Source organism: Chroicocephalus ridibundus, chromosome Z (genome assembly GCF_963924245.1).
Source record: "Chroicocephalus ridibundus chromosome Z, bChrRid1.1, whole genome shotgun sequence".
Classification (NCBI taxonomy): Eukaryota; Metazoa; Chordata; class Aves; order Charadriiformes; family Laridae; genus Chroicocephalus; species Chroicocephalus ridibundus.
Window position 1 is genome coordinate 66,985,562 of NC_086316.1, and position 12,593 is coordinate 66,998,154.

Below are 12,593 nucleotides of genomic sequence, written 5' to 3' on the forward strand. Positions count from 1 at the left end.
GTAAGTGCTAATTGAAGGAAGGAAGCTTCCTTCTCTTCACTGCATTAACCACTAACATACTTTTACCCCCTCTTTGGGCAATTGTAAAGGGCATGAAGAACACAGAAATACCATAGGTCATATAGCATGGAAAATTTGCCTGTAACAGGTTACATCAAAGAGTTTGTGGGATTCCTGTTCAAAGAATTCAAAATTCTGGTGAGTTAAAGGTAAACTTATGTAACAAAAGACTGAACGTTTCATTTAGCTAAAAATCTTGTAAGTGAAAAACATGACCTATTAATAATCTGCAAGGGATCAGCATTATGGTCAGAAAGGAATTATTGTATGATATACAGAAGAATGACAACTGTGAAGACGCGTGATTATCTTCTTGAAATTATGCCACAAGCTGATCTCTATTAACCTTGCCAAGACCCATAAACCTGAGAGATTAATTTTCTTCATTTTAAGGAGAGTTAGAAATGGGCATTTTTCAGAAATCTAGAAAAGCTTCTCTCTAGGAATGATGACACCAGGTGTTCTATAAAAAAAAACGTACCAAAAAACTTAAAGTATTGTAATGTTCAACCTGCCATTTCCAGTTGACATTATAAAAGTGAAATAACTGCCCAAATACTCAATTTATTTGCGGATCCCTTCAAATAGGATTATATTCAATACACTGTATCCTATATAATAAGATCTGTTCAATATATTCATCAATGACCTGGATGAAGGGATAGAGTGCACCCTCAGCAAGTTTGCCAATGACACAAAACTGTGAGGGGTGGCTGACACACCGTAAGGTTGTGCCGCCATACAGAGAGACCTGGACACGCTGGAGAGTTGGGCAAAGAGGAACCTAATCAAGTTCAACAAGGGCAAGCGTAGGGCGCTGCACCTGGGGAGGAATAACCCCATGGAGGAATAACCCCATGCACCAGTACAGGCTGGGGGCTGACCTGCTGGAGAGCAGCTCTGTGGAAAGAGACCTGGGAGTCCTGGTGGACAACAGGATGACCATGAGCCAGCAATGTGCCCTTGTGGCCAAGAAGGCCAATGGCATCCTGGGGTGCATCAAGAAGAGTGTGGCCAAGCAGGTCTAGGAAGGTCATCCTCCCCCTCTGCTCTGCCCTGGTGAGGCCGCACCTGGAGTACTGTGTCCAGGTCTGGGCTCCCCGGTTCAAGCACGACAGGGAACTGCTGGAGAGGGTGCAGCAAAGGGCTACCAAGATGATGAGGGGACTGGAACACCTCTCTTATGAAGAAAGGCTGAGGGATTTGGGTCTCTTCAGTCTGGAAAAAAGAAGACTGAGGGGGGATCTTATCAATGCTTATAAATACCTAAAGGATGGGTGTCAGGAGGATGGGGCCAGGCTCTTCTCAGTGGTGCCCAGTGACAGGACAAGAGGTAATGGGCACAAACTTGAACATAGGAAGTTCCACCTAAACGTGAGGAGGAACCTCTTTACTTTGAGGGTGGCAGAGCACTGGAACAGGTTGCCCAGAGAGGTGGTGGAGTCTCCAACTCTGGAGACATTCCAAACCCACCTGGACGCGTTCCTGTGCAACCTTCTCTAGGTGACCCTGCTCTGGCAGGGGGGTTGGACTACGTGATCTCCAGAGGTCCCTTCCAACCCCTATCATTTTGTGATTCTGTGATATTTCTAAATGAATAAGGAAATCTAAAATGCCTAAATGGTGTATTTAGTATAAATTGATAAAAAACTTTTCCATGTGCTCTCAGTTTTATTTTTTTCATGTTCACAGCATTAGTTTGAAAGACAAATTGTGAAAGGTCAGAAAAAGTACAACTCTGAATGCAAAACAAACCAAGTCCAAGAAGCTGGTGTTCCAAAGCATGGGCAAAAGGCAGCCCTAATTTCTGAGATGGACTGAGCCCACTTATTGCATTACTCTTTTTCAGATAAAACAGTGGTCACGAAAATCAGAAAACAGAAGAAAAGAGCATAATAGCAACAGAGAAGGAAATAAAATGGGATGGAAAAGCAGGTTATTACTTACCCTCCAGAAGCTAAGAGATGTTACAGGGAGACTCTACCCAAACCACCCATCAAGAAGCTCCCCTTTCTAATGATCCCTTAAAGGTGGCATTATTTCTATTTTTTACCCAACTCGATCATGCAACTCAGAGTATGAAGCTTCCATAAGGATGCTAAACAATTCCAAGACAGGCCCCAAAATAGCTCTGTATTATTCTTAAATCTTGTGATACTAAAACAAATACTGAGATTTAAGGGGGAAAAAAAACCTGCTGTGAATGATTCAGTGACTTCTGCACGCTAGGAAAGGGCAAGGTGGCTGTGAGCAGTAAGACCAGAAGGGAGTGAAGCAGCAGGAGCATTGACTCAACCAAAGCTGTGTCCCATGCTCATTTCAGAGCATGACTTACCTAAGTAAGCAAGGGCTTTTAAGAACAGACATATATACATTTTGGCTTATAGGACTGTGGTTGGGAAAGTGGAAATCAGTGTTGCTGTAGAAGGAACATTTGCAGAAAATTTTTTATCCTTTCTTGGAAACTAAACAACCATTGCTATAAGTAAGAGCAGCTTCCAAACTATAGGTGAAAAACTTAATGCAAACTTTACCCTGTCTTCCCCCGCATAAGCCAGGGTAAGGCTCAGCCTCTTCATTCATGCTGGACAATATATTTTCCATTCTCCCACTCCTCTTCCTGCGCAGAAATGAAAGGCTTTCTATGCCTAGTCACATTTGTCTCTCACTTTTCTATCCCCATGACTCCTGTATCTTTCTCACCCCTAAAGGACTCTGTAGATATACACAGACAAGGCTGATGCTGTCAAGCCTTTAAATACTGGGAAAATAGTTTTAAGTCTTAAAACAACTATATGCCATATGTATGTCATACTCAACACCGCCTTTTAACACATTTTACTTAGAGTTGACTCTCCATCTCTTTTTTTTAACCTGGCATTTAACATAGTAAATATTTCAGTAAGAATTTTACAGTAATAGCCTCGTTCCTGCTGAAAAAAAAATTAGCGTGATGGCGAGTTTCCTGCTTAATTGCTGCTATATAAAATGGAAACTACAAGTAGCTTTATGACTTATCAAAATCATAAAACAAATTACAAAAGTTATAGCCTTCATGTAGAAATCTTTAATCCTAAATCAGTTACCAGGGGATATCTGGGGATGTTTTGTAGACTTAGTGTTTTTTCAATACCTCCCAGAAAAATATTTCCTAAATATAAACTCAGGGCTTATTCCAACATAAGATGCTGTATTTAGTTGAATATTTTTTTTCAGTTCAAAATATCAAAGCCTCAACTGGGAAACACAGTTTTAACCTGGGAGAAATTAGAGGCAAAGGAACAAGAAGATATCCTGCAGATAAAGGATATCTTCCTTTATATAAGAAGAGTTTTGAAAAACAGCAAACAAACAGGAGACACAAAAGCAGCACAAAAACGCAAGAGAAAGGGAAGGAAGCAACAAAGCCAGAATAACCCTCCCTTTTCCAAAATTCAGATAAGTCAACAGCATACACATAACAAACATCCTCTCATTAAAGACAGGGAAACTATGAGCCAAACCAGAGATTCAAGAGTCAGGATGCAAAAAGACAATTACTGAAATCTACCAAGTATTTGTAAAACTGGAGGAACACTATGCATAAAACCAGATACAAAACAATCGAGGGAAATAAGAACAGGAAAGCTGTTCCACTCCATGTCACGTAACGAAGGATTCATCAGATGCTGGCTGTGTCCACGTCAGTCCACGTTTGCCCAGCAGCACTCAGTCATGGGAACTGGTAGCCTGGGCAGAAACCAGTGAGCTGCTTCCACTGCGGGATGCTTCATCAGTAAAGATGAGTTTGCTTTAGCAGACTGATCTGGGAGAACTCAGAAGAAATAAGAAAAGCCACTTCCTTTGCCTCACTACTGGCACATCTATCTGGTTAGAAAAAAACAACTGAAAAAAAAACAAAAACCCCCCAACCCACCCCACACTGAAAGTGAACCCTACAGGTATAAACACAGTGCAAAAATGTACTTCACAGTTGTTCAGAGGAAGGGGGTGTTTTCATCCAAATTAACTGAGATCAGCCAGTCTAGAACATAGGAACACAAATGGGCAGCAGTGTCAAGATACATCTCACAAGGGGACTTTACAAGGGAACGTTTCCTCCCGCTAAGGAGCCGTGGATAGCCCGAACATGTCCAGCGTTATGTAGGATTGTCCCGTGGCATTTTGTTGAAAGGGAGGTAGAACAGTTGACTGGCTTTTGGATTCATTCTTATTGCACTCTGGCAAGTTCTCAGAAATAAGAAATTCCCTTGTTTTAACAGAATTTTTAAGGTACGGATTGAACAGTGCTTTTTCACTGAAATTTTCCAGCTTTAGAACTTCTTCATTATCATTTTCTTCATTTTTAATTGAAGTCTTTTGGAATTCACATAAATCTTCTTCCAGCATTTCTATGGGTTGGATTTCCTTCACTGGTGTCAAAGCTGAATGCGTTTGACTTCCGATACCTTGATCAGTAATTATATAAGACATGGGTGGTGAAAAACATTTAGCAACTTCATTTTCTTCATTATACCGTATCTTTTTATCTCCATTAATCATGCCTTTTGTATTAACATCCGTACATTCAGAAACATGGTTTTCACAATGCATTAGTAATGATCCTTCCTGACTTTCTTCGGGAAAACAATGTTCCAAAACACTTAGGCCTTCAAAGTCTATGGTTTTAGCCTCAGATGTTGCCCCCTTCAAAAATGAATTATTCTGTCAGCACAAAGAGATACATTGGAAAGTTATACAGGTTTATGTATTCATTTATTTTTTTAACAGATAAAATATTGGCATTTGAGATAGGTTTGACTCAATTTTAAAAGTGCATTAATAAAGAGTCCATGTGCATTTCATCTGGGATGCAATTATACGTGAATGAGTACTAAAAATTACAATGTTATTCTGTTCACTTGTTAAACACTCTCATACTGGGTTTTCTGTGCTTAATAGAATAAGGCGCAGAATCAGGCTTGGACTGTTTCCGTCCTTTCCACTCTAACCAGCCATTTTTCAGACTAATGTCTAAATGCCATTCTCTGCAGATTACACTTTCAAAGTAAACCTGATCAACTCCACTTCACTAAAATAAACATCAAAACTTTAATAAGGAATAAATATCCAACAATAAAAAAAGACGGAAATAATATACCAAATCTTATTGTATGCTGCACTACATATTTGTGGAGAAGGGAAGAGATACCCAGATGTGGGAATCCGACCTATAAGGCTCAATAACCTGAGCAAATTTAATTGACTTTATTTAATAAGGCATGTCCACAGTCACTTTATAACTTCAAAATATTGTTTCTCGTTATCATGTAAGAATTAAATTAATATACTTTATAAAGATTCATCTTTTCTATTAGTTTGAAATCCAATTAAAAGCATTTTATAGCACTTAAACAGAAGAATGAAACCCAACATTTTTTTTTTATTTAGACTTAAATGGCTGTCAAAGAAGGACTTCTCTCCATTTCATCTCTTTTTTAATACATAAAGTTGCAAATTATTACCATAGATGCATCAAGAGGCCATTCCACTGCCATGCTTTCCGCAGGATTGGGTATATCAGGCCAGCAAACTTTTTTAAACCTATGATTGAGAACAGAATTCTAGTCACATGGTGAAAGAAAGGGATTATTAAAAATAAAATTAACAAACCCCTAGAAAGCCCCAATACTGCTAAAATACCAAACTTTCACAAAGGAACTCTTTCCTACATTAACACAATCTTTTTCACCAAAATTCATTTCCCTCACGTTAATTTTTATTACAAAAAATCTCAACAAGTAAAAATCTTGGGTTACAGCAACATTGCAGAAAAATTACTAATGCACAAATGTGGGTTTTTAAAACTATTATTATATAGTAGATCAAATAATAGCACAGCAAAACAAGACTGTATACAAAACCTGTTGTGATCATGTTTCAGGGTGGCTCTTCAGTGAAAAGCCACCTCAGGTAAACTTTGCTCTAGGTAAATGTCCCTAGCACTACACCACACTAGAGCTACTCCGAGTTCATGTGTTAACAGCAGATAAATGGTGCTAATTGGCACTGTAGCTTATACCTGTCCAATATAGAAGTAAAAAGGAAACAAAATTAATCAGTAATTGATAGTGGGTATATATATAAGTGAACAAAAACCAGGCCATAGCTTGTCTTTTCACATTGCAATTTGAGCTACACAAGAATATAAACACTCAACTACATCTCAAACTATTCTCCAGAATCAAAACATAGTTTCTTACTATTGTGAAAATTCAGAATACACAATACAGATGAAGATGTAAAAGAGCTGGAAATTATATTTACTACTTCAGCTATACTTACTACCTGATGCTTCACATGACTACAATCTGGGTACTAATAGCTTAGAACACTCCAAAATAGTGAAGATTTTTAACTTCCTTATTAAGCTTCAGTCAAACAACCCACTCACTTTTCATCCTAAAGAAAAGCACATTTTATAACCTTAAAAAATCCTCACAGTCACCTTTTGGATGTTATAGCATCCCCAATGCTCTGAGAAAGCAATTGTCCCCTGGCAGGGGACATCTGTAACAGCAGATAAAAGGATTATGAATCATGGATCCATATGGATCCATACTCATGGATCAAGCATACAAATGCTTCCACATGATGTAATTTCTAGTTTCTTCATGACTTCTTTACAGTTCAAGGGAGTGTCACAAACTAATGAAAGTAATATTAATGCAGCTAAGGTAAGCAATAGGGGTTCTGTGAAATGTGTTCTAGTGGTTTACTAGCAGATAAGAGTGCCTGGGAAACTTTTTTTTGGCGTTATTAACTTTTCAGTAACTGACTTAAAGTATGCTCCCCTCACTTCATTGACCATGGAATTGCAAATGGCACGTAGCGGTTTTGATAAATTGATACAGGTGATAAGTAAAACTGTTTCTCCTATTTCTTTTGCTCTGATTTACTGCATTTTCTAAAATTCACATTTTTTTTGGACTATAGCACATTAACAGCAGTTAAAAGGTGTATGTTTAGTTATTTGTTTCTCCAGTTGCTTATTTTCTTAATTTTACGTTGGTTTGGAATGCAGCAAAAGCATCTATAATATATACAAAAGTTTGCCTTTTACAAGTCAAAATTAATGAATTGCATTCAGTTTTAGAAGGTAGAAAATGTACTCACGCATGTTTTTTCAAAATGCATGTTATCCAAAGGCCTACCAGAAACAACATGCTTAATCCAACGGGTAGAGCAATGAAAATAACATCTTCTTTATCTTTAGAGGGAGGGAAAAAAAACAACCCACAGATGTTTACCATTTCTTTACATATTCCCTTAAAACAGTTAATTTTCAACACCCAAGTCACCTAATTAGAACAACGGTAAAAAGCTCTGACAAAACTAGCCACTATTACTCAGAACACTGTATGGTACTTATTGTACGACATGGCAGAAGATGAGTAATTTGAACCCAACAAGTCACAGTCACTGAGCCAGAAAAGCAGCTCATGATGATCAGAATATCTCAGAAACAGATTTATTGCATTTTAGGATTCCCTTTATTTAAAAAGACATCTGCAGGTCTCCTCGTCCAACTTTGAAATGAGAATCAGGTCGGTTAGGGTCATACCAAGCCGACCTTTGAAAGTCTAGGGTGAAAAGTCTACCACCTCTCTGGACACATGTTGTTTTAGAGTCACTTAGATTTGCCATATAGTGCCACTTCTACCTATTACTACAAAATAAATAGTAAAATCAATGCAGGAGATAGGTAGGTTTTAAATAAACAAAAAATGCAGTTACCCAGACTGAAACAGTGCATAGATTTCTGAGCTAGCTTCCAAACACCTGCCAGAGGTGTGTACTGACAACAACAGACACCAGACCTCAGCATAGCCTAACTTACCCTGCATTTGACTGGCAAACTAGCAGATGAATTTACGGGTAAAAAATAAATTAGCTTCTGCTGCCTCCCTGGGGCCCAGGTGAAGGATGTGAAAAGGATGCTTCCTTCCCTGGTACAGCCCTCAGACTACTACCCACTTTTGCTCTTTCAGGTAGGCAGCGATGAGGTAACAAGAAGAAGTCCGAGGGCAATGAAGAAAGATTTCAAGACCCTGGGACGCCTGGTCAAGGGATCGGGAGCACAAGTTATGTTCTCATCTGTCCCCCCAGTTGCGGGGAATGACGAGGGGGTAAATAGGAGGAGCCAGCAGATCAATGCCTGGCTTCAAGCCTGGTGCTACCAGCAGGACTTTGGGTAGTTTGATCATGGCCTGATCCACAAAACACCTGGCCTGCTGGTAACAGGCAGGAATACCTTGACTTCCAGGGGAAAAAGGGTTCTAGGACAAGACTTATCAGGGTTCATTGAGAGGGCTTTAAACTAGATTTGAAGGGGGGTGCGGATGGTACTGGGCTTGCTGATGAGGTGCCAGGGAGTAGTTGCTCAGCGCTCGTGGGCCAGTGTGCCAGTATTTCTGAGAGCCAGAAGGCACACCACATCTCTAGGGTCAAAACTACACACACGACTCCCTCTCTGAAATGCTTATACACCAATGCACGCAGCATGGGGAATAAGCAGGAAGAGCTGGAGATCTGTGTGCTTTTGCAGGGCCACGATCTCATTGCAACTACTGAGACGTGGTGGGACAGTTCACATGACTGGAATACTGTCGTGGATGGCTATGTCCTTTTCAGGAAAGGCAGACCAGCGAGGCATGGTGGTGGAATTGCACTCTATGTGAGAGAGCATTTGGAATGCATCGAACTCTCACTAGGGGCAGATGACGAGAGGGTCAAGAGCTTATGGGTAAGGATTAAGGGGCAGGCAAATATGAGGGACACTGTTGTGGGTGTTTATTACAGGCCACCTGATCAGGATGGGGAAGCTGATGAGGCTTTCTACAGACAGCTGAAGGTAGCCTCGCAATCGCAGGCCTTAGTTCTCATGGGGGACTTCAATCACCCCGATACCTGCTGGGAAGACCACACAGCCAGGCATGCACAGTCCAGGAGGCTCCTCCAGTGCATTGATGATAACTTCTTGACATAGGTGGTGCAGGAGACAACAAGGAGAGGAGCACTCCTGGACCTGGTACTGACAAACACAGAGGGAGTGGTGGAGGACATTAAGGTTGGGGGCACCCTAGGTTGTAGTGATCATGAAATGATAGAGTTCAGGATCATGGGTACCACGCACAAAACAACAAGGAGTAAAATTACAACATTGGATTTCAGGAGGGCTAACTTCGACCTCTTCAAGAGACTGCTTGGAGAGATCCCATGGGCTAGGGCTCTGGAAGGCAAAGGCGCTCAAGAAAGCTGGTTGATATTCAAAGACCACTTCCTCCAAGCTCAGGATCGGTGCATTGCTAAGAGAAAGAAATCGGCCAAGGGAAGCAGGAGACATGCATGGTTGAGCAGGGAGCTTCTGAAAAAGCTCAAGTGGAAGAAGGAAGTCTACAATAAGTGGAAGAAGGGACTGACCCCTTGGGAGGATTACAAGAATGCTGCCAGAGCGTGCAGGGATGAAACAAGGAAAGCCAAGGCCACCCTGGAATTAAACCTGGCCATGTATGTCAAGCTCAACAGGAAAGGCTTCTACAAGTATACTGGAAGCAAAAGGAAGACGAGAGAAGTTGTGGGCCCACTGTTGAATGAAACAGGAGCCATGGTGACGGAGGATGTGGAGAAGGCGGAGTTACTGAATGCCTTCTTTGCTTTGGTCTTTACTGCTCGGCCCAGCCCTCAGGAGTCCCAGTCATTGCGGGAAGTAACGGGGAAAGAAGAAGACTTCCCTTGGGTTGAGGAGGATCGAGTGAGGAATCAATTAGATCAATTAGATATTCACAAGTCCATGGGCCCCGATGGGATGCACCCGAGAGTGCTCAGGGAGCTGGCGGAAGTCATTGCTGGGCCGCTCTCCATCATCTTTGAAAGGTCCTGGAGAACAGGCGAGGTGCCTGAGGACTGGAGGAAAGCCAATGTCACTCCAGTCTTCAAAAAGGGCAAGAAGGAGGAGCCGGGGAACTACAGGCCAGTCAGCCTCACCTCCATCCCTGGAAAGATGATGGAACAGCTAGTTCTGGGCATCATCTCAAGGCATGTGGAGGAAAAGAAAGCTGTCAGAAGTAGTCAACATGGATTCACCAAGGGGATATCATGTCTGACTAATCTGATAGCCTTCTATGATGGCATGACTGGATGGATAGATAAGGGGAGGGCGGTAGATGTTGTCTACCTTGACTTAAGCAGGGCGTTCAACACGGTCTCCCACAGCATCCTCATAGGGAAGCTTAGGAAGAGTGGGCTTGATGAATGGACAGTAAGGTGGATAGATAACCGGTTGAAAGACAGAGCTCAGAGGGTTGTGATTAGGGGCACAGAGGCTAATTGGAAGTCAGCGACGAGTGGTGTTCCCCAGGGGTCAGTACTGGGTCCAGTCCTCTTCAATATATTAATCAATGACGTGGATGAAGGGATAGAGTGCACCCTCAGCAAGTTTGCTGATGACACAAAACTGTGAGGGGTGGCTGACACACCGTAAGGTTGTGCCGCCATACAGAGAGACCTGGACACGCTGGAGAGTTGGGCAAAGAGGAACCTAATCAAGTTCAACAAGGGCAAGTGTAGGGTGCTGCACCTGGGGAGGAATAACCCCATGCACCAGTACAGGCTGGGGGCTGACCTGCTGGAGAGCAGCTCTGTGGAAAGAGACCTGGGAGTCCTGGTGGACGACAGGATGACCATGAGCCAGCAATCTGCCCTTGTGGCCAAGAAGGCCAATGGCATCCTGGGGTGCATCAAGAAGAGTGTGGCCAAGCAGGTCTAGGAAGGTCATCCTCCCCCTCTGCTCTGCCCTGGTGAGGCCTCACCTTGAGTACTGTGTCCAGGTCTGGGCTCCCCGGTTCAAGCACGACAGGGAACTGCTGGAGAGGGTGCAGCAAAGGGCTACCAAGATGATGAGGGGACTGGAACACCTCTCTTATGAAGAAAGGCTGAGGGATTTGGGTCTCTTCAGTCTGGAAAAAAGAAGACTGAGGGGGGATCTTATCAATGCTTATAAATACCTAAAGGATGGGTGTCAGGAGGATGGGGCCAGGCTCTTCTCAGTGGTGCCCAGTGACAGGACAAGAGGTAATGGGCACAAACTTGAACATAGGAAGTTCCACCTAAACGTGAGGAGGAACCTCTTTACTTTGAGGGTGGCAGAGCACTGGAACAGGTTGCCCAGAGAGGTGGTGGAGTCTCCAACTCTGGAGACATTCCAAACCCACCTGGACGCGTTCCTGTGCAACCTTCTCTAGGTGACCCTGCTCTGGCAGGGGGGTTGGACTACATGATCTCCAGAGGTCCCTTCCAACCCTATGGTTCTATGATTCTATGATTCTATGATTCTATGATTCGAGTCCCGTGACAAATTTAAGGATAGATCAAGCACTTTTTTATATTTCAGTTTGGCCACCACTATGACATTTTATGTATGTATTGAAAACACTCTTCCAGAACTAAAAATGAGGAAGTGTCTGAACCTCTGACCCACAGCCATCATACCAGCCTCCTTGATAAAATATGGCTGAAATAGTAAGAAATAGGAAAAAGTATTTCCCCACACACACTGGCCACAACCTGTGCACTCATGCATTAGTCGAGTTTATGTAGAAGAATAGATGCAACACATTGCACAGCTATTCTAAATCTAGTATCTCAGATGGAAATGTCTACTTTTTAATAAGCTGTGGGGCACCCCATCCCATAATTGACAACATACAAACTGTTACTCCCACAAACATCCACAGTATTCCACAGCTTTATTGACAGCAAAATAAAGATTTTGGGGGTTGACTTCTAAACCTGAGGTTTTAGTCTGTGAGGTGATCAATGAAATTTAGTTAAATTCAGCTACTGTTGTGGTAATTCTTCCTTGTTTTGTTTAACACTAATTTAAAAAAAAAAAAAAAAAGAACGAAAGAAAGAGAAATAAACAAATGCCTAAACAAAAATGTCCTATATTTCTTACTCCCAAATCTGTTTTTAAAATAGTAATAACTAAGCTGGAATATTACTTACTGAATTTCAAAGTCTTGAAGGTTTTGGGCTCTCCAGTAGTTCCACCAGCTTCATTGCTTGCCATGATATAGACTGTATATTGCGTATTAGCCTGTAAGGACTTCAGTCTGTATTGCAGAACATCAGAGTTCACTGTCTTATCTTTTTAAGAGAAGATTTATGTCAATAAACACATGAAATAGTGTTACATCAAGGAACTGTACATTTGTTTAGCATCTTTTACAATGATAGGTCTCAAGGTATTTTAAAGACAACTTGAAACACAAAGTGATCTTATCAGTCCTTTGAAAGAGGAAACTTAAATTACCAAACAATGTTTATCAATGTTACTTAAAAATTTAGAGATAAAAATAAACGATTATGCATTTACTTTTAAAGATAAATACACATTTTTTTTTGCTGATATTAAAGATAGGCAAATTATTATCTCCTGTAGTTTATTTTATCATTGAAAACAGTGTTTTTGAGAACTTTATTTCCTGGAATCT

At 41.4% G+C, this 12,593-nt stretch overlaps 1 protein-coding gene across 3 annotated transcripts in view; it reads right to left on the bottom strand.

Annotated features, from left to right (window-relative positions):
• Positions 1–1,725: 1,725 nt before the first annotated feature.
• IL31RA (interleukin 31 receptor A) overlaps positions 1,726–12,593 on the bottom strand; it is a 42,286-nt gene continuing 31,418 nt past the window's right edge. For 2 of the 3 annotated variants that reach the window (XM_063321087.1, XM_063321088.1), the window contains 4 exons: positions 12,106–12,246; positions 7,216–7,309; positions 5,565–5,643; positions 1,726–4,764 (listed from right to left, as the gene is read on the bottom strand). In XM_063321087.1, coding sequence (XP_063177157.1) covers positions 4,165–4,764; positions 5,565–5,643; positions 7,216–7,309; positions 12,106–12,246 — 914 coding nt within the window. In that variant the 3' untranslated portion in view covers positions 1,726–4,164. The remainder of the gene's footprint in view (positions 4,765–5,564; positions 5,644–7,215; positions 7,310–12,105; positions 12,247–12,593) is intronic. The other variant, XM_063321089.1, reaches the window with a different exon arrangement.